At 53.6% G+C, this 20436-nt stretch overlaps 6 protein-coding genes across 6 annotated transcripts; 3 read left to right on the top strand and 3 right to left on the bottom strand.

Moving 5' to 3' along the window:
* Positions 1 to 2371: 2371 nt before the first annotated feature.
* On the top strand, positions 2372 to 3764 carry ISF_03678 (galactosyltransferase; the record flags this gene model as incomplete). The annotated part of the gene is made up of 3 exons (XM_018847284.1): positions 2372 to 2693; positions 2748 to 3036; positions 3095 to 3764. The coding sequence occupies 3 exons, from the start codon at positions 2372 to 2374 to the stop codon at positions 3762 to 3764; spliced, it is 1281 nt and encodes a 426-aa protein (XP_018705491.1).
* A 3506-nt stretch (positions 3765 to 7270) lies between these two features.
* On the top strand, positions 7271 to 8224 carry ISF_03677 (Concanavalin A-like lectin/glucanase; the record flags this gene model as incomplete). The annotated part of the gene is made up of 1 exon (XM_018847283.1): positions 7271 to 8224. One exon carries the CDS (start codon positions 7271 to 7273, stop codon positions 8222 to 8224), a length of 954 nt encoding a protein of 317 aa, XP_018705490.1.
* Positions 8225 to 8731: 507 nt separating this feature from the next.
* Positions 8732 to 9319, bottom strand: ISF_03676 (hypothetical protein; the record flags this gene model as incomplete). Its single annotated transcript, XM_018847282.1, has 1 exon — positions 8732 to 9319. One exon carries the CDS (start codon positions 9317 to 9319, stop codon positions 8732 to 8734), a length of 588 nt encoding a protein of 195 aa, XP_018705489.1.
* Positions 9320 to 10169: 850 nt separating this feature from the next.
* ISF_03675 (DNA-directed RNA polymerase III) lies at positions 10170 to 14563 on the bottom strand (the record flags this gene model as incomplete). Its single annotated transcript, XM_018847281.1, has 2 exons — positions 10170 to 14415; positions 14478 to 14563. The coding sequence occupies 2 exons, from the start codon at positions 14561 to 14563 to the stop codon at positions 10170 to 10172; spliced, it is 4332 nt and encodes a 1443-aa protein (XP_018705488.1).
* Positions 14564 to 16075: 1512 nt separating this feature from the next.
* Positions 16076 to 16808, top strand: ISF_03674 (Membrane associated eicosanoid/glutathione metabolism-like domain protein; the record flags this gene model as incomplete). Its single annotated transcript, XM_018847280.1, has 3 exons — positions 16076 to 16126; positions 16337 to 16452; positions 16517 to 16808. The coding sequence occupies 3 exons, from the start codon at positions 16076 to 16078 to the stop codon at positions 16806 to 16808; spliced, it is 459 nt and encodes a 152-aa protein (XP_018705487.1).
* Positions 16809 to 17111: 303 nt separating this feature from the next.
* ISF_03673 (sucrose transporter) lies at positions 17112 to 18980 on the bottom strand (the record flags this gene model as incomplete). Its single annotated transcript, XM_018847279.1, has 1 exon — positions 17112 to 18980. The coding sequence occupies one exon, from the start codon at positions 18978 to 18980 to the stop codon at positions 17112 to 17114; it is 1869 nt and encodes a 622-aa protein (XP_018705486.1).
* Between the last annotated feature and the right edge of the window lie 1456 nt (positions 18981 to 20436).

Here is a 20436-nt window from a genome sequence, read left to right as displayed (position 1 = left end):
GTCGGTGAGTGAATGGTAAACGAGAGACGCCATGGCCAATAAGTCGGAAGCATCGCACGAATAATAAGCAACTGATGGTAAATTAGCACTTAGATGATCGTCTTTGATTGGGGTGACGAGCCACTTCGAGACTCTAGGCTGGTAACCTCTTCTGTCGGTAGCCTGGCGCGATAGTCTTCGCCGTGGCATATGAGTTAAGGTCGTGGATTAGGTCTACTCTTGATTTATTCGACGTGTTTTTTTCGACTCGTCTTTTGCTCTTTTCTTCATCGTCTGAGGATTCAAATATTCATTCCTCGTTGCATTCGTTGTGGCCGCAATTGTCATGACATTCTTGCGGGAAGCTTGTCTCAACTTTCTTTCGCCCAATGCTTCGCAAAATCTAGGATTATTAAAATCCAAACGCAGGATTGCCTGATAAAGCCACAAGTCGGGAGCGGCAAGACACGCATAAACCATTGTCGGCCACTTTGTGAAGAGGCTGACGGCAACAAGCCGTTTTTTATGTGTCGGGTTGCATGGCGCATCTTGGCATATTTCTGTTTGAGGATGATCACCACGATGACATACGAGCCCAACCGAAGACGGCGCCGTGTATCCGTATCTATACACACAGTAACTAGCTAGTTATCGCAACCAGCGAAGCAGAGAGCGGGCGCATCGTCTGACCTCGTTTTGCAGAGGCGCTAGTTTTGGAGGGGCACATCGGCACTGGTTAGCCGCTTCATTACGAGTCTCTAGCCAGTCGGGAAGACGAGATTTTGACAGCGGAAGACGAGGTGGCTTGACGCGGAGAGTATTTTTGGAGGTGGGAGAGGCGAGTGACGGTCGAGTAGACGGTTGAAGGTTTAGCTCGGGATGGTTGATGACGAGGGATTGATGATGCTAAGATTTTGATTAATTTTAGTGACAGGCGTTCGTGAGATGCTGATATCTGGTCAGTTGGGTTAGTGCCTTCCCATGGTACTTTGGTACTTTGATACCGTAATGCTGGGCAGGCCATCTGCCCCCACAAGGTCAATCTTTTCACTCTGCTCTCCTGGCGGCAGCTAAGTTAAGGCTAGTGCGGATTCCATTACAGCACTTGGACCCCTAGATCAGCCACTGAAGCCACTGCAGGCTCGCTGCATTACAGACGTACGGGATCCGCAGGGAACCACAAAGCGCAAAGCACAAAGCACAAGTGAAAGTCAAAGCAGTAGCTATGTTTAGCCAAGTGCCCATTTATTGATTTTGCCGCATTTCTTCAAGTAAAAGGGCACTGATATTATCATTCTATTGTTAGACCTGCTAGGTTTGGCTCTTTAAATAATAAAAACAAATACATGATTGTCCCCGGGCACCACCTGCTGCATCAACTCCCCGTCCCTGTGGCAAGTACCTACCTTCGAAGTAGGTACCGTTGGCTCCCTTGGCTGTCCCACTGCCACTGGCTGGCTGGCCACTGCCCACCGCGCTATCACCCTTTTTACCCTTTTTATCCTTTTTTGGCTCGCCAGCTGGCCGCCAGCGTCTTTCTCCCGCCCAGTCTTTATTATCTGTCTTCCCTTCTTTTTTTTTCTTCTTCTTCGCCTTTGCCGCCGCCTCCCACCCAATTGCTCACGACGACACATTACCTTTTTTGCTTTCCGTCAACGCCGACAAAGCCGCCACCCTGGCTCCTTCAAAGCTTTCCGCCGGCTCTTCGAGCTCCTACAGCGACCGGCCGGCTCATTCTCACCACCGGCGACGCTCCTCCGCCGGCCCTTCTCCTGTAAAAGACCACCAGCACCGCTCCGGCAACCTTCTCGAGATACACCCGCGACAGGCCAACGAGGCGTCCCTGCCCACCATAGTCGGTACGTCCTTATCTTGTTATACCCCCCCTTTCCACCCGCGTACGCTCCTACGTGTTGCCCTGCCTTGCGTCCTGCAACAATCAAATCTATGCCAATTGCGCGGCGCACTACGTCCCAGCACCAACGCATCCACTCTCCCCGTCGCAGTGCAGCAACAGCAGCAGCCTCGCTCCGCTACTTGCGCCGCCCGGCCGCGCCGCCTCGTCTCCCCGGTCATTTGCCTCGCTCCGTCTCGCTTGCTCGGCTTGCTTGTTCTTGTTTGTGCTTGACGTTGTGCGTCTCCTGTCGCCGTGCTCCCCAAGCCATCCAAAACCTCCACAGGCCCTGGCCGCGACAACCGATCCTTGGCGTCGTCTGACGACACCTGTCCACCTGTCCACAACGCCGCATCAATCATTCCCTTCCTGAACCGCCTGGCTAATCTCGTCTGTGCTACTCGCAATGCAGGAACGCCCTCAACGAATTCTCCAATGTCCCTCTCCCGCAGCCCCTCTCCTTCTGCCCATGGTGGCTGGTCCAGCCCTGGTCTCAACATGAACAGTGGCCGCTCCAGTCCTGCCAGCAGCCATCATGGTGTGCGTTCCGTCGCTTGGGAGCCGTCGAAACTACGAAACGGCCATCCGTCTGTTTCCACACAGAATCAAGGCTTCCTCGGTCACATGCGTCGCATATCGAACAGTCTACCACTATTCGCCTCCGACGAAAAGGACAAGTTTGGAGCCAGTTCGTACATCGACAAGGTGCCTCTTCTTGGAAGGATAAAGCTCATTTTCGGCCGCATGGGCCGCAAGCTCAAATTTCGGTTGCTTATTGGCTTCTTGATTCTATTTTGCGTCTACGTCTTCTATCACTCTCGTATGTCTCAATCTTGTCCGTATGGAAACCTCTTCACTACTAACCCGCTTGCAGCCCTTATCTACTGGTACCGTCGCGCCGCCTGGGGCGGCGGCGGCTCCAAGTTCGTCATCGTCCTCGCCGCCAATGTTGGCGGCGGTGTAATGGAGTGGAAGGGGGCTCGTGAATGGGCCATTGAGCGAGACAGCATACGAAACAAACGCAACTATGTCGCCCGCTGGGGCTACGACCTCGAGATCGTGGACATGAGCACCAAGAAGCGATATGCACACGAATGGAGGGAAAGTTGGGAAAAGGTTGACTTTTTGCGCAACGCCATGCGTAAATACCCGGATGCTGAGTGGTACGCCGAGAGCCGCCTCCTTCAACACCGCCTGCAACAGCTGCTAACAATTTGATAGGTTCTGGTGGCTTGACCTTAATACGATCGTCATGGAGCCCACATACTCGCTGCAAGACCACATTTTCGACAGCCTCGGCAAGAATGCGTACCGCGATATCAACGACTACAACCCCCTCAACATTACCCACCCTTTCACCGACCCGTATCTCGACGAAGACTCCCGCAGCCCCATTGGTGACGGAAACCCCAACTCCGTCAACCTGCTGCTCTCGCAAGATTGCTCTGGCTTCAACCTTGGCTCCTTTTTCGTCCGCCGCAGCGCTTGGACTGAGCGCTTGTTGGATATTTGGTGGGATCCCGTGGCCTATGAGCAGAAGCACATGGCCTGGGAGCACAAGGAGCAGGACGCCCTCGAGTCCATGTACGAGAGCCATCCTTGGGTCCGCCAACACACCGGGTTCTTGCCGCAGCGCATGATAAACAGCTTCCCCCCTGCGGCTTGCGGTGACGGCACTGGTGCCAACCTCACACGCTTTCACTACCACGAGAAGGATCGTGATTTCATGGTCAACATGGCTGGCTGCGAATGGGGCCGTGACTGCTGGGGTGAAATGTACCATTATCGTCAGTTCAGCTACTGGCTCAACCGCAACCCGTGGGAGCGTTTCAAGGAGGACTTCGTTGCCGTCATTTGGTACCACCTTACCGGCCAGCATGTTCGCCTATAACGCACCCGAGCTTCCAAACACGGCTTAGCAAATCCCGCGGATCAAGTTGCAGACCACCGACGTGCGAAATTGCAACGCTGTATTGGCTTGATTTCATTTCGATTCCACTGCACATATATATTCCATTTATTTTGCTTCTGCTGCCAGGCACCTGGTTCTATGATGCGGGCCCGAACCAGATGCAAATTGCGCTGCTTACAGATGATGGGGACAGGAGTCGGCGTTCTTTTGGGTATCGGTGGTACCAAACACGGAGGCTAACTGACGGGTCCTTGTTTGGCGTTGGCGAATCCATTCGATAACTCTCGGTGAGATGCTCCGCCATAGCTTGCCGCAAGCTCTACTCGTTTGACGATGAAATGCCCGGACCTACGATTCACAAAATTTGACTTGCAAAACACGAAAAAAAAGGCGACGGTGCTGCGTGCAAGGTAGTGTACCAATGCGCAGCATCGCATTTCATCGCTACGAACAAGAAGGAAAGGCGGCGATGCCTTGAACGCAAAGGGAGGAACTCTGCTTCGAAAAAGGGCTAAATCATGATGCATGAAGGAATAGCGACTGCTCCTTTTTTTGTCTTTTATTGGTGGGAGCAGAACTGGGCTACTTCGTGTCGGCGTTGTGCATTTTTCTTACTTGCCTCGTCCATTTTCTCTTTTCTACCTTTCTTCTTTTCTTCTTCGATTTCTCTTTTTACTCTATACTTTTTTCTTCTTGGCCTGCGTCTTACATTCTCCAAGAATGGATGTAAGAGGTGGAAGAAAGCGCAGGCCACGGTTTGAGCCAACTCTTGTTTTCTTTTCTCCATTTTGAAAGAGTTGGGACACATTTTTTTGTATGATTGGGCATTTTTATAGATTTGATGAAATGGGAGCCAGACATGTATAAAACAACTAGGAGGAGAGGAAATTGGTATAAAATGATCTAGAATCATTGCTCATGGAGGCTGCTCAATCACTATGCGACGTGCTATTTCGTGTGAAGCTCTTTGAATGTGTAGATGATGCAGGCATGATCTAGGAGCTAATACAAACAGCCATCAGCAAAGGAGAAGTAAAGGACAAAGTGAGAGGGAGTCTTGTAAGTGGTACAGATGCGGTGCTGATCATGGTGGTGACTTTTTTTTTAAGTGAGTCCAAAGAACAAGCAGTCCAGGATCGAGCGTCGTGATGGGCTGCATCTTGCTATTGAAAGATAGCTCGGCACTGTTAAAGTGATGCATGCACAGATTGTATGATATGTGTACGATGGTCTCGCACAGAGGGACTTGTTCATCGTCCTGGGTAGGGGTTTGCAGGCCGTGGCTGTGGCCTGGGCTTCTGGCTTCTGGCAGTTGGGGGCGCGTCGGACAGCAGCGGGATCCTGCATGACATGTGCGTCTTTAGACCATGTGGCCTTTTGGCAGGATGTCGCCCAGACTCCTTTTCCTGTCCTTGCTTACCCTTTTCGCTTATGTGTCACTGTTGGTGGTACGTTGGTAGTGGGTGGACTCGATGCCACGGCCCCGACAGAAAGCGGACTACAACGGCCAAGCGGGCTTGGTGTCGGGACGGGAAGAAGGCTTTTCGGCTGAAAAGAGTGAGAATGGAGAACTAGTTGGCCCTCGGACCTCACTCATTCTTTGTTTCTTTTCTTTCTTGAGAAGCTATGGCGGTCTCTCCCTTGCGGTGATCGGCGTGGTTGGGAGTGGTCTGCGGTGGATGGAGGGGCTCGGGATGCCTGAGATGCTTTTTCGGCGGCTAAATGGCTAAGCCGGGGTGGATATTCAAGGTTGCTTTTATCCATCCGTGGTGCCTCTTTTCTTCTCGCATGAAGCCTCGTGCTATTTCCCTGTTGGGATGGCAGAATGCACTCGGGGATACAGGAGAGGGGGATGCTTGGCGGAGGTGTAGGGCGGCTAGGCTTTCCAGCGGCGTACCTATGAGGCTCACCAAGGAGATTAGTAGGAGGCAGCACGATGGGAGCACGAGATGCAGGACGAGGCATCGTGTTTCAACATGTTGTCGCATGTGGACGGAAGAGATTCCTTGTGTGCACATCGTTTGGTTTCGCATAGAGATGGATCGACTGCTGAAGATTGACGATATGGGGGCAATGGTGACACGGAGATGAGATGGACTTGGGTCTATCTATCGACAAGGACCTGAGAGAAAAGCTCCGATGCAAGAGTGTTTCGACCAGGGGGGAACGGCGCGCTACAGTGAGGGGGGGGGGAGGCGACAGGGGGCTTGCCTCTCTGATAACAGCGCTAATACAGGGGAGAAGGGAAGGTCCATCCCTCTGCCAGTGAGTGGATTGGATTGGATCTCGAAGCTCTCGTTGGCGCCGTGCCCCTGCAGCATGTCGACAGATCTGCCAGCTGGCGCCGCACTCTCATTGGCCGGCCCCTGGCAAACGCCCGAGCCAAGCTGGCAAGCAAACGGGAGGCGATCCAGCAAACGGAGAGAATTGGATGGGAATGGAATGCAACCCACCACCGCCTCAGCCCAATAATGCCAGCTTTTCGGCTTCACTCTCTCCTCACCATCACCACGACGGCCACCACTTGCCGACCAGTATTCACAATCCACCACCCAATGCATCCACACCGGCCCATTCCCATAATGCAACCCTGCAGCCTCCAAAAACCGCCTTGTCGAGTCCTCACTGGCTCTTCCGCAATGGCCGCCCCCGTTCGCACCACACAGATCCAGCTCGTGCTTGGTCTAGGGTCCCGGGCTGTACGCGCCGGGCTGCGAGAAACGATGCGCAAGGAGAAAAAAAAAACAGAAAACGAAACAAGACCGAAGAAACTAGACTAAAACGACGAAACAATGGAAGAAGGAAAAGGGGTGGCAAGAAAGTGCTTGCCTTTGTCTACCCCTCCTCCTCTCTTCTTCTTCGCTATTTAGACGTGTGCATTCCCGTCCGCGGCCAGGACTTTGTCTCACCCTAACGATTCCCGCCTCACGTTGCACTGTTCCAAGCCCACGACAGCCTCGTCGTTTCCTTCCTTCCTGTCCTTTTCGATTCTACCATCCTTCCTTTGGTATTCTTTCTATTCAGCTGAGCCGGTCTTTAGCTTTTTATTATCTATTCTATTCTATTCTTTTTACAGTACTGCCTTTATATATCCCCGCACAGCACCGTTCTTTCCACGGCTTGTCTTAGGACCCCTTCCACCTTGCTGTCAATACAGCGCCCATTCCCTCAGTCTCTTGGCCAGATCTCTCCGGATTCACTCGTACCGCAAATTTCCCGGTCCTTCCTCGTCAGTGACCTTCGTCCCACCGACGACCACCTTTACCGCGCGGCCGGTACCTGTTTCATAACACACAGGCTCTGGGGTTGTTCATCCAGTCTCTTAAACCATTTAAGGCGAGAGGTCTCTGCTTCCGATAAACCGACAAACTCAGCAATTTGCAAACATTCTTCTTTGAGAAAACAGACTTTAGACAACTTGTCTTTTTAAAACTGTTAGAGAGAGAGAAAATTCTCTGACGTCTTCTACACTCATCCCAACCATAATGGTTCGCTCGACCATTCTGACGGCCATCGCTGCCACGCTTCTTGGCCAGGTTGCCAACGCCACCTATAACCTCGACACGGTGTTCGATGCCTCCAACTTTTTCCAGGAATTCACGCACTTCAATCAGCCCGACCCGACCCAGGGATTTGTCGAGTATGTCGATCTTCCCACCGCCCAAAATGCAGGCCTAAGTGCAATCCGTCAGGATGGCACCATTTACATGGGGGTCGACACAACCACTTACAACCCCCCCAATGGCCGTCGTTCCGTCCGTGTCGAATCTCAAAAGACCTTCACCAAAGGCCTCTTCATCGCGGACATTGCTCACATGCCTTCCAACACCTGTGGTGTCTGGCCTGCTTTTTGGACTTTTGGTCCCAACTGGCCGGTCTCTGGAGAAATCGACATTATCGAGGGCGTCAACACGCAGACTGAAAACTCTATTACTCTTCACACGAAAAACAAATGTCAGATGCTGGGACACTCTACACTTGCCAGCACCTTCGTCGTCAGCGAAGAATGCAACGCACTAACCGGCTGTGGTCAGCAGTCAGGCGACAACCAAAACTACGGCGATGGCTTCAATGCTATTGGTGGCGGTGTCTATGCAATGGAGTGGACGGACGCGCGCATTGCCATCTGGTTCTTCCCTCGCCATAGCATTCCCAACGACATCACCAGCGGCAACCCGGCGCCCTCGGGCTGGGGCCAGCCCAGCGGTAGTTTTTCTCCTGGCCAGACATGCGATATTACCTCGGCCTTTAAGGACCACAAGATTGTTTTTGACACGACCTTTTGCGGTAACTGGGCCGGTGAGGTCTGGGCTTCCAACGCTGAGTGCTCTGCTCATGGCCCATCGTGCAAGGACTATGTCGCTTCCAATCCGAAGGACTTTGCTGAAGCTTACTGGAGCATCAACAGCGTCAAGGTCTACAAGGCTCAGCCCATCTAGAGGACCACCAGCCTGATTCCATTGATGCGCGATTCCGGAACCCAGGTGCCGGGCACTTGAACCGACGTTTTGGAAAGTACGGCGATGGCTAGACGCGCCCGCCGTTGCGAGTACTTACGAATCAAGGATGACTTATGACTTTGAGCGATTCTTGCGTTTATGATTTTCCTCATTCACTTTCTTGTATTTATTCGGGATAGACTCTTGAAGTGCGAGCAGTCGATATCAATGCATATATGAACCATACAAACAACCCGGCATGTCTTTGTCATGTACTTCTTTTCCTCGTGAATCGCAGTGTTGGCGTTTCTTACGTGAAAAGTATGTATTACTATTAAATCTAAAACGCAGCCAATGTATTACTTGATTCCCACAAGATCCAACCTGAATCCCATCCTTTCATTACACACCCACCATCGCTTTGCCTGACCCTTTCTAACCCGAATTCACTCCCCAATTACACAGAAAACACCCGCTCTGTCCAACGCTTGATGCATAACGCCGCACTCACATGACGGCCACGAAACCGATGACGCCTGCCAGTGCCGCCGCCCCCCAAACAACCACCAAACTCTGCGCCGCATTACCCCCGGCGGCAGCCCCCTTCTTGTCGCCGTCACCAGTCTTGGCATCCTTGGCCGCCTCCCCGTGCACGATCTTGCGAAACTGCACCTCCCACCTCCCCAGGAACTCGTCCACGCGCTTCCTGTCCTCCTCCGGCATGCCCTCCACCCACCACCCGGCCGCGGTGATGCCGTCCCAGGCCCACGCGGACAGCGCGAGCGAGGGGACGACGCGGTCGGCGTCGGGCGCGCGGGCGGCGGCGCGCCACAGGTGGGCGGCGAGCGTGGCGTAGGCGGGCGCGTTGTAGAAGTCGCGCTCGACAGCGTAGAGCGCGGAGGCAAGGGACGTGTAGCGAGCGCCGGTGATGGTGGAGGGCAGGGGGGCCGAGGCAGAGAGGGCGAGGGTGGCGAGGACGGAGGAGGCGGGGATGGAGGAAGGGAGGGGGGCGGAGGGGGTGCGGTTGACGAAGCCGCAGAGGGAGAGCGGCGCGGAGAGGAGGAGGAGGAGGAAGAGGAAGGGGGGGGCTTTCATTGTGGAGGGTTATTGGGGGTGGTGGTGGAGGTGATGGGGTTGGGTTGTTGCGAGTTGGTTGCAAGTTGGTTGTTTGGACGGCGCTGGAAGAGTTGATGTATATATTTCAAGTCAAATAAGTTGGAACGAGCCGACAAGGATGAGATCCAGGAAAGTCATGTCATCAGAGTATGGAGGAACTTCGTCCTATTTTATAAACTTGCGGGGAGGCTGTCCCTGCTTCAACTTCTATAAACCATGGATGCATCAGACGTCCTATCGGACCGCCCCCTCCCCCCCCAATCCCAGCACTTGGACAGAAATCAGCCCTATTGACAACCCGAATAGGAAGAACCGCTCTGTTCCAGGCATGGTTCTCCTTGGCGTTGTGAGTCTTGATTGGTGGGGGATGTGAGAGACAGAGGGCAAACGACAGGCAAGATGCCGTTGGTTTTGCTCCGATGCGCGGCATGGGCCACGGGAGATCAACGAGGGAAGGGTATTTATTTGGGACCTAATGAGCAACCCGGTAACCGGGAAAGGGGAGGAAGAAGAAGAAGAAGAAGAAGAAGAAGAAGAAAAACAAAAAGAGAAACCAGCTGTCACAAGGCAACAATAAAACTTCCGGGACCTTAAATGCCGAACACGCACGAAATCAAACAGCAAACTTGCTTCCCGTATAGCAAAAACTCGACTTCATTTGACAGAATTTCTCCATTTTATTGTCCATTTTATTGTCCATTTTATTGTCCATTTTTAGAAACACGTAAATCATAGCCGTCATACTCCCATCGCCGCATTTCCCAATCATGCATAGCTAAATAAGAAAACGTTCAAAATATCATGGTATCAGACACACACACAGACATGCTCACGCGTGCTTCCGCCTTCTCTTCGTCTCCGCCGTCCACGCGTCCTCAAACAGCGTCTCCCGCTGACCCACGTCCGCCGCCGCGATGCCCAGCCGTCGCACGACCTGGAATGCGCCGGTGCCGACGGCCATGCCCTGGCCCATAATGATACCCTCACTAACACCTTCAATCTTGTCCGTCTTCATGCCGGCCGCGGCCTCGAATAGGTGGTCCGGCGTCTTCTCAAACGACGCCAGGTGCAGCACGCTGTCGCGCATCTTGGACAGGCCGAAGCGCGTGATGCCCAGGATCTCGCCCTTGAACGTCATCGCGTCCGCCAGCAGCTGCATGTGCCGGTGGTCAATCTCCATGAACTTCATCACTTGCTCAATCTCGAACGCAATCGTCGTCCGCGCCGCCTCGATACCCAGCACGTCGTTGCACTCCGTCACGCTGTTGGTCCGCACCTTGGTTCCCACCACGCCCTCAGTAGTCATGCATGCCTGGTACCCGTAGCCTTCCACCAGCACCCGGTGCGTGCTGTCCTCGCACGTCTCGATCAGCGCGCGCGACGCGTCCGGGTACCCTGAGATGGGCAGCGCCGGCAGCATGCGTCGGAGGGCGTTGGCTCGCAGCAGCATGTCGCTCGGATCCTCGGCCGTCTTGCTGCGGGTTGTGCGCTTGGCCACCACACTCGAGTTGTCGCGCACGCGAATCGAGATGCGGTCGCCGATGATGGCCACGTCTGTCGGCTGGATCTTCATCTTGCGGTCCTTGCAGATGGCCTGCGCAATGTCGTGGATGCTCACACCGAGATGCATATCCGCCAGCGCCTGTCTGTCCACCTGCACCACCACGTTGCCTTCGTCCGGCCGCCACTCGTCTTCGATGTAGTGCAACACATCCTGCAAAAAGATCTTTTCGATGCGCGCCTTGACAACCTTGGCAGCCTCAATCTGCTGACTGTTCATCAAAGGACAGGTAATAACCGGAGTACTGATGACCTTGGATGCGTTGATAATTTCCTTGATACGAGGCACACCCTGTGTGATACTCATACCAGCGACACCAGCAAAATGGAAAGTCTTCAGAGTCATCTGGGTGCCGGGTTCACCGATGGACTGCGCCCCGACAGCACCGACGGCGTGTCCAGGTTCTACCTGAGCCTTCTTGTATTTGTGTAGACACAGCTTGATGAACAGCCGTAGTGTTGTTGCTGTGATCTTGGCTGTGCGGTCGGCGTGGTCTTGTGCCGCCGTCCGCATCTTCTCATTACCAGAAAGACCGGCCAGGGCGCGGACTCTCGCCAGCTTGTTGGTCAGGCCCCCGACAAAATCTTCCACTTCGACGATGAACTTTCGCGCACCTTCGTGCTCATCGACAGCATAGTCACTGACATCGTCGTAGTCAAGCTCCTCGCCATGCAACAGGCCTTTGCGAGGGAATCGTTTCCGCTCGGCGGCCAGCATACTAGCACACAGCTCACGGGCCTCATTTGGAGTCAGAGCTGGCTCATCATTGTCCCATGTAGTATTTTCAGCATGGCGCCACGTCCGAACGAATTGTACCGGTGCGCCGGAGCCCTCCATATCCACAGGGTCCAGGCGATCACCACCAAACTGGAACTGAACGACCGTGCCGCCGGACGTCCGGACCGTATCATCGTATTGTGTGGAAAGATCTTCCAGAGACTTCATCAATCGACGCGACATGTAACCGGTTTCGGCAGTCTTGACTGCAGTATCGACCAGACCTTCACGGCCAGAAATGGCGTGGAACAGGAACTCTGTAGGATAAAGACCGGTATAGAAACTGTTCTTGACGAAACCCTTGGAGGGAGGTTGTCGGGCATTCTTGAAGAAATGTGGTAAACTACGATCCTGGAAGCCATCAGGAACTCGCTGACCGCCAATAATTTGCTGGCCGACCAGGGCCACCATCTGAGCAACGTTAATATCCGAACCCTTGGAGCCAGACTTGGCCATGATGAGCGGGGCATTGTTGCGGCTCAGTGTATCAATGCAGTAGTCACCAGCCTGCTGTCTGACCTTGGAAAGGATACCGGAGATGGAGTTTTCTAGCGTCTGTTCCAGGTTACAGCCGGGTGACTTCTCCAGCTTTCCTTTTTTGAAACTTTCAATGAGATCGTCGCATTGCTTGTAAGCAATCGACACAAGACGCTCCGTCTCTGCAGTAAGGCTTGCAGTGGGACAAACATCACCGACACCGATGGAGAAGCCCCGGTTTGTCAGAGTTCTGGCGCAGAGTCGGGCCAGGCGATTCATAGCAGTTGCGGCATGGTCTGCTCCAAAATCACGCAGCATGACGTAAAAGACGGAGTCCTTCTTGCCGGTTCCGACCGTCGCCTTGTCCATGACACCGCACATGACTTCGGAATTGCGCACGACCAGCCAACCGTCGTTGGGGTCCATGTCGGGTATATTCTTAGACTTGCCAGAAAACGTCTTGCACTTGGACTCGAAATTGATTCTGATATGGCATTCCTTGTTTGGTCGCATCATGACATTGAAGAGCTGCTTTCCGGTCCACAGCGCAACTGGGGCAATAATGGTAGGCGGGGGGAGGTCGAGACGTGTTTGGCTGTCGAGCATGTGCATGCACATATATGTAAAGGTCTTGCGATCAAAGAATCTGTCTTTGCTGCTGAGTAAAAAGGCAGCCGTGATGAAATCCTGCGTTGCTCCAATGATAGGAGCACCGTCCTTGGGGGTCGTGAGGTTGTGTCTGACACCCATGAGTGTAATGGCTTCGGTGCGAGCTTCTTCTGTCTGCGGGACGTGAAGGTTCATCTCGTCACCGTCGAAATCGGCGTTGTAGGGATTGCAAACACACTCGTTTAGACGGAAGGTTCTCCAAGGGCGCACCTTGACAAGATGGCTCATGATACTGAGCTTGTGTAGGGAAGGTTGACGGTTGAACAGTACAATATCGCCGTCTTCAATGTGACGCTCGACGACATCGCCAATTCGTAAATCTCGCGCTACCATATTCCTATTACCGAACTTGAGATTGATCTTGTAGCCACCCTCGTCCATCTTGATGACGCTCTGTGCTCCCGGCCAGACATCGGGACCGTTCTTGACGCATTCCCGCAGTTTGGCCATGTTTTGGCGTTGCACTCTTTCGGGGTATGTGAGGTTCTTGGCAACGAGTTGGGGAATGGCGACTTCATCGATACCCAGGTTGGGATCGGGGGAGATGACAGTTCGGCCTGAAAAGTCGACACGTTTACCAGACAAATTACCACGGAATCGACCCTGCTTGCCCTTGAGACGCTGGCAGAATCCTCGCATGGCTTTACCAAAACCAGGCTGCTGCAGGCCAGGAACGTCGCTGTTGACGTACATGGCAATCTGGGTTTGCAGATACTCCCACTGTTCCATGATTGTCTGAATGGCAGATCCCTTTTGCAGGGCCGAGCGAATCATGCCACTAACCCAGACAATATCAGCCAGCTTTGTGGTGATGTCATCTTCGTTGCTTGCATTGTCCTGTGCGACGGATGGCCTGATGCAGACGGGCGGCGCAGGCAGAAACTGCCAGATGAACATTTCTGGCCGGCCCTCGGCGGCGTTAAGACCGAGCAGCTCGCAGTCAGTGGCGGTGATCATCTTGAAGAGGTTCAGGACCCGGAGGGGGTTGAGATCCTCCATGGCCTTGCGAAGATGCTTTTCTATCTCTGGGTTCTCGCGCTTCGCTTCGGTAAATGACAGGTCAAAGAGAATCTTGCTTTCCGGGGGGACTTTTTTGATGGCTGTGGACTTGTTGTAGGAAGAGAATTTGTCGTGGACGAGCTTCAAGACACCAAACTTGCGAATCTGTCCGTTGACAGAGCCGCAGTAGGGACAATTCTTGGTCTTTCTGCATTGCTCGTTGATCCTTTTGCAAATCTGTGTGCGTCGGAGGTTGTCGATGAAGGGTCGGCGGAGCTCGGAGAGGAACTGTCGGCGCTGGGGCTCCTCGAGCAGGACTCGGCCGCAGTCCTTGCAAATCTCCTGCAGGATGGATATGATGAAGCGCAGGTAGCCTACGTGGAAGACGGGCAGAGGAAGCCTGACGTATCCGAAGTGGCCGTTGCAGTTTTGCAGAGACTCGTTGCAAGTAGCGCACTTACCCGTCTTGCTCGAGGTGCCGAGCTGGTAGTCGAGGGGTCCATTCTGGTAGGGCGCGCGGTTGTTTTCGATGTCGTAGAGCAATCGGTTGGAAATTTCGGTCACGGCCTGGTTGGAGATGTCTTGGTTGGACCTGTGGGATGGTCAGAATGGTCAATTACCAAATGAGCGGAGCACAAGGCAGGCAGGCCTTACTGAATACCAAACTTGATGCCGCGAAAGCGCTTGGGCACCTTGTCAACAAGCTGCTGCTTGACGCCAACATCGTGAACATGGGCCATGCGGCCAAGGGGAGCGAGCGGCAGTGCCCGGCTCTATTCCATGCGACTTCAAGCTTGCGCAACAGTACAGAGAGTTCCTTGCCTTGGAGAATTAATCGCCGGTGTATTGAGAATTTGCTGTCGCAAAGAAAAGATGCAGAAAATTTGTGAGTAGGCGGGCGGGCAAGTTGGTGGAGTCATAGGTCGTACCCCACCATTCTACCTATGCAGGTGTCGCCATGACGCAGAAGTCGGGGTAATGGAGTAAAAATGTCACTGGAGCTAAAGAATTCATGTAAGAGACAACGGATATAGCTGTCATTCAAAGTATAAAGGTAGACACCGTTTGATTTAGAGCTGTTGGATCTCCAGAGCTAGGGATACATGGTCTTGTCGCAATACTACTACTATGGCTGGCCGGGCCTCACTTATAGAGCCATGTAGCTGCAGTCTACGGCGTTCGCGGAAAAATGGATAAAAGAGAAATATAAAAGAAGTCATGAAAGTTTCAAGACAAAATTAAAGACACGACCACGTGAGATAAATACCCATTGGAGTATTACTTGCAAGGACGATGGCAGGTCTGAAGGTGCTTACTGCTACCAGTGAGGCATACTTGTCCAGCTCCCGCCAGCTACCCTACACCACTAACAGAAATACAAGTGCTGCCTTGTTCGACTTGTAAGTGGAATTTCTCGGATAAATCCTCTACATATGCAATCCTCCATAACTGCAGCAATTCTAATCATACCCAGCCTTCGTTTAAGGTTCCCGTCAAATGTATAATCACCAGTCATGCATACGTGGCACTCCGCTCACCTCGGCGACCAGCACCAGCCGAACTCCATCCGCTACTTGCTATACCAGCCCCATCGAGTGTAAGAATAATAACTACTGCCTTCCGAGACCCCGAGGCAATCCAGGCCCTACCAATCCCCCAGCAAGGTCGTTGAGAAGTATTTACATGGTTGAGTGGCTGCATCGCCAACACCATCCCCCAGTCTCCATTTCCCCATATCAACAAAATAAATGTCCCCCAACAACGCTAGAAACGTCGCACCCTAAACGGTACCTGAATTTTACCAACTTATAGAAAGCAACACACAAATGACGGAACTAAAAGCAAGCCTAGCCATTTAAATCCCCGCAAGAATTGGTTCCATCCAATGGCCGGCCGCCCCGTCAACCAGGTGCGTCGCGCCCATCGTCGGGTTGGAGGGCGGAAAGCGGAGGACGGAGGACGGAGCGCTAATTTGGAATTAAAAAGTCCACTGGGCCAACCATCGGCACGACGGGGATAATAACGGAAACCTCGTCGTCATAGCCAGCGCCGACTCATTCCTGTTCGGCTTTTGGAGCTCGCGGCCTTGTAAGGCTCCCATATAAGAGCTAGTCCTGTGCCGTTCGTCACTCATGCTGCCTCCGTGATCCTCCTGTCCCGTTCCAAAATATCATCTGTCTGCCTATCTGTCGCTCAATTGAACATCATTCCTCATCAATAACCTCAAAGTCGCTCCATCGCACACCTTCACAATGGTTTCCTTCCTCGGCCTCGACCTCACCAAGAACATCTCCTACTACACGGTACGCCGCTCCCTCCCCGTGGGGGCTACGGCTTAAAACATGGCAATTACTGGCTCCTCCTCTCTCTACCTGTAATTTGTCAGGAGCTCCGAAGCTTACGCGCATAGCCCAATTGGCGCGCGATCGATCCATGAATTAGATTGCGCCGCCTCGGGTCACCTACCTCCACAACGTATCCCCCATAGCGACTGACATATCGTGGATGCCCAGGTTCCCGCCGCCCTTGTCGCCTGCGTCCTCCCTCACGTCCTCGCCATCGCCGGCTCCAAGGGCGTCTTTGACAATGCCAACCCGCGCAGCCTACAGGAGAACCTCGAAAAGACCGAGTCTCTCGACAAGGAGGCACGCTCCTTCCCTAACCACCGATTGCGCCTTGGCTGTTGCTAACAGAACCCAGGCCAAGCTGCGCGTCGCCCGCGCCAAGGCCGCCTCCGACAACGGCTTCGAGACCATCGGCCTGTACGCCGCCGGCGTCGTCGCCGCCAACGTCGCCGGCGTCGAGACCGCCCTCCTGAACCGCCTCACCCTCGGCTACGTCCTCAGCCGCTTCGCCTTCGTCTTCGTCTACGTGCAGCTCGGCGGCAACCGCAAGACCGCCCCCGTCCGCAGCCTCACCTGGTTCGCCGGCATCGCCACCATCGTCGCCCTCTTCATCAAGGCCGGCAACAAGGTCGCTCTTTGAATGTACAGCGGCTACATAATTAATGTAAATGCCAAGGTCGACAACAAGACTACTAATACAGGGACTGCATGCATAGAGAAGCTGGTAGATGGTGTTGGAAATGAATGTACACGATCAACGGATGTACTGCTCTATGGAGCTATTCAATATAAAACGATAAATTGCCTGGATATGTGAGAAAAAATGAACGACGGCATGAAAATGCTCAATCAAATGGGAAATAGTGCCCTGGCTCACATGCCAAGCAATGTAAATGGCACACGGATCGAGCATCGAAACGTTTCGCTCTGAATGCTCTTCCCTTCACTCGTGGGGAACCACCGCGTGCTCTTCGTCATCGCCGACGCTCCTTGGAGATGGGCTCTTCTCGTCTAGATCCCTCACAAAGAAAGCTGACGCTAAAACAAACAATCCGCCGATGGCCATCACAAACGCGATGCTCTTGTCTCCCGGCGTGCCGCGCGGCTTCTGCCAGATCTTGAAGATAATGCTCGACCCAACGTTGGCGAGGATCTGAGGTGCCGCAATAGCCATATTGTGAATGCCCATAATGACACCTGCTTCATCATGCTCTTCCCCATCTTCCACCACGGTTGCCATTTCTCCGCTCGGCAGCCTCTCTAGAGGCGCAAGTTCAGCAGGTTCCCGAGCTGCCGGTAGATGCTTCTGAGCACGCTGCAGCACATCGCGGCGGCTGATCTCAGCACTGATGATGGCGTAAGGAGCCCACAGGGTCATGGCCCATGTGACGCCAGCAATGCCAATCAACGCCGTGGCAGCTTCTACCGATCGTACAACCAGTGTGCAAAGCATGGCTCCGGCAAAGAGAACCAGCGATCCGAACCACGCCCTGTTCAGTGTGAAGCCTGGAATGTGTAAACGATCGAGCATGGTGCGTTTCTGATCGCGTCGCTCTTGATACGCAGGCGCGGGTTGGCTGATAGCCGTCTGGCTGTCGTACGTGGGTGCAATGAAGAATGGTAGCAAGACATTCGTGAGCAGGCTCACTATCGAATTCACGAGTAGTGCGAAGGATCCAATGCGAGTAGCTTGCTCATAGAGCTCATCAAGCTGGTCTGGCGTCAGATGAGGGTTTTTTTCCAAGTGCGGCTGGACGTATATCTCGCCAATGTATGACGAGGAGTAGAAGAGCAGGGGGAAGAAGCCGACCCAACCACAAAACTGAACCTGGCAAACACGTTTGATCTGGGGAGGCAGTCTCTTAATAGACTTGAAGAGTGTGACAAAAAAGGCAAAAACTCCCGGATTTTTGGGTGCTGATGTGCCGCTCTCGCGTGGGTCCCGTTCGTGAACGAAAGCGCAGCTGATGACGATGGTGATTGTTAATGCTATACAGGCAATGGCACAGAGAATTTGGAACTGAGTGTGACCAAAGAACCAAAGTGGCTTGGTCAGGTTGACGTAACCGGCAATGAAGCCTAGGATGTTGCCGACACCGATGAGCCGGCTTGCCATTGCGTTGGCAGCTTCTTGCTGATGGGCCGGGCCGCAGTCTACGATGAAGGCGCGGATGGCAGCCTGGAGTGCGTTGATGGCAACGTCGAGGACGTAGATGCCGATGACGGCAGCGATGATGATGGTCGTCTTGGCAAAGTCCGAGTCGCCTTGGATACCGAAGAGCGACAAGATGCTGCCGATAATCTCCTTGACCCAAGATAGGAACAGCAGCGAGAAAATGGTACCGATTGTGCTGCCAATCATGAATGGCTTTCGCTTACCCCATGAGATTCGGCAGTTGTCGCTCAGGATGCCAATGTACGGTTGCACGAGGGTGCCGGTCAGCGGGCCTGCAATCCAGACGAGGGCCATGAGGGCCTTGCTCAATCCGAGCGATAGCAGATAGGGCGAACCATTCGAGAGCTCGACGGACCATGCGATTTGCAGACCACCGATACTGAGCGTCAAGAGGGTGAGATACCAAACGCTTTTGGTGGCTTGGCTTGGGTCGGCGACTTGCCGCCTTCCCGCAGAGCTGCCGCCGTTACTTCCATCAGAGTCGCTGGCTGCGAGTAGGGGAGAGTCCTCTCGTATCGTTTCTAGCTCCTGCTCTGGCTCTGGGTCGAGAACGTGGAGGCCGCTGTCTTGGGCTGCCTCACTGAGCGGCTCATCCGGCTGCGCAGCATCGTGCGGATGCGGGCTCCCAGAGCTCATCGTTGCTTGCGAGTTATCGACGCCGTAATTTTGCTGTAGTGCCGAGATAGGTGCAGCGCACAGTCGTCTCGCCGCCGTCGCGATCAGGACGATGTGTTCCTGGAGCTACTTGGAGCGTTGGGCGTTGGCGTGCTTGTCTAGCCCGCATTCGTTGAAAGGAAGGTTGTCTCGTGCTGTAGAGGGGAAGACTGGGCGGACAAGATGAATAAATCGACCAGGGCTAGGCCCAGAAGGATGATGATTACGAGTGCGCGATGCCTAATGGCTTGATCATGGATGATTTGTTGTAGTGGGCGCGGCCTCAGTCAGGCAAGCGTGTCGTGTGCACAAACGGGGAGAGTAGGTACACAGTCAGCCGCTGGTTGGCTGAAGCTATGTTGTCATCACCTGGTTGGTGCTCTGGCCAGTCACGAGCGAGCATCTGAGCCGCTCAGGGTTGCTAGCCGAACGGCAGCGATGCGCCCGTGCCCGAACATGGGGAACTGCTGTAAAACAATAAGAAGGCCTGCCTAAGTCGGAAATCCGTGGGTTGGCACCGGGTGGCATAATTGTAGATCTTGACGAGCTATGCCATCTGAGCTGAGCATGCTGAACGGCGACGAAAACTGAGGAGGGACCGCCCGGAGCCTGAGAGGCCTGAAGCAAGCCTGAGGCAAGCAAGTGGGTGCATCAGCCACTGTGCTGCACTGCTGCGCCACCTCTTTGAGGCGCTCGCTGGTCGCAATCTTACTAGCACCACCAAGCATTCTCTTCAGCTTCCACTCTGCCAGCCTCATTTCAGTCTTGAAACAGGCCCCAGGTCTGTTTCAGTATGCGCACGTATTAATGCCGCCGCAAGCATGGAACAGTCTTTCCATCTGCCCATCTCGCCTTGATATCAATCAATCATTGCTAATCTTGCCCATCGAGTCAGTGCTTGGACGAAGGCGGCACAAGGAGCACGACGAAGTGGTCGAGCTGTAAATGACATTTCGACGCCACGACAAGATGGGGGGGGGGAATGAGAGGCAAGATTAAAGAATAGGTCACCAAGAAGGAGAATGGAAGAGGCAGCCATCTGGCACTCCTATGCATGGAAATGAAAGCGTTTGAGCTAACCCCCCTCTCAACGAAATGGCACACACAAACGCACACACACAGACCGGAGGACTTGCAGCGCAGTATCGTGCCGCCTCAGCTCTAGCCACTTTCTGCTACTTGACAGTGCTCCTGCCTGCAGGTTGGCGCTTGAAAAGAAGCAAATGAAGAGACTTGACAAACCCAAGTTGCTGGTATGCGTTTTGACAGGACAGCCTGATAAATTGGCGGATGAGAGACGCATCAAAGACATTAGCTGCAGCGCTCGATCCTCTTGTTTCAAACGTCTCATACTGGTATAACAAAAGAACAAAAAAGCAACATGTCAAGAAAACTGGCCCTTTTTTGTTTTGGTTAGCTGCAGACGTACGATTATGAC

The sequence above is a fragment of the Cordyceps fumosorosea genome, assembly GCF_001636725.1.
Source record: "Cordyceps fumosorosea ARSEF 2679 chromosome Unknown scaffold_7, whole genome shotgun sequence".
NCBI classification, from domain to species: Eukaryota; Fungi; Ascomycota; class Sordariomycetes; order Hypocreales; family Cordycipitaceae; genus Cordyceps; species Cordyceps fumosorosea.
The sequence above is the reverse complement of the archived record's forward strand: the minus strand, read 5'-3'. Positions and strand labels throughout refer to the sequence as shown.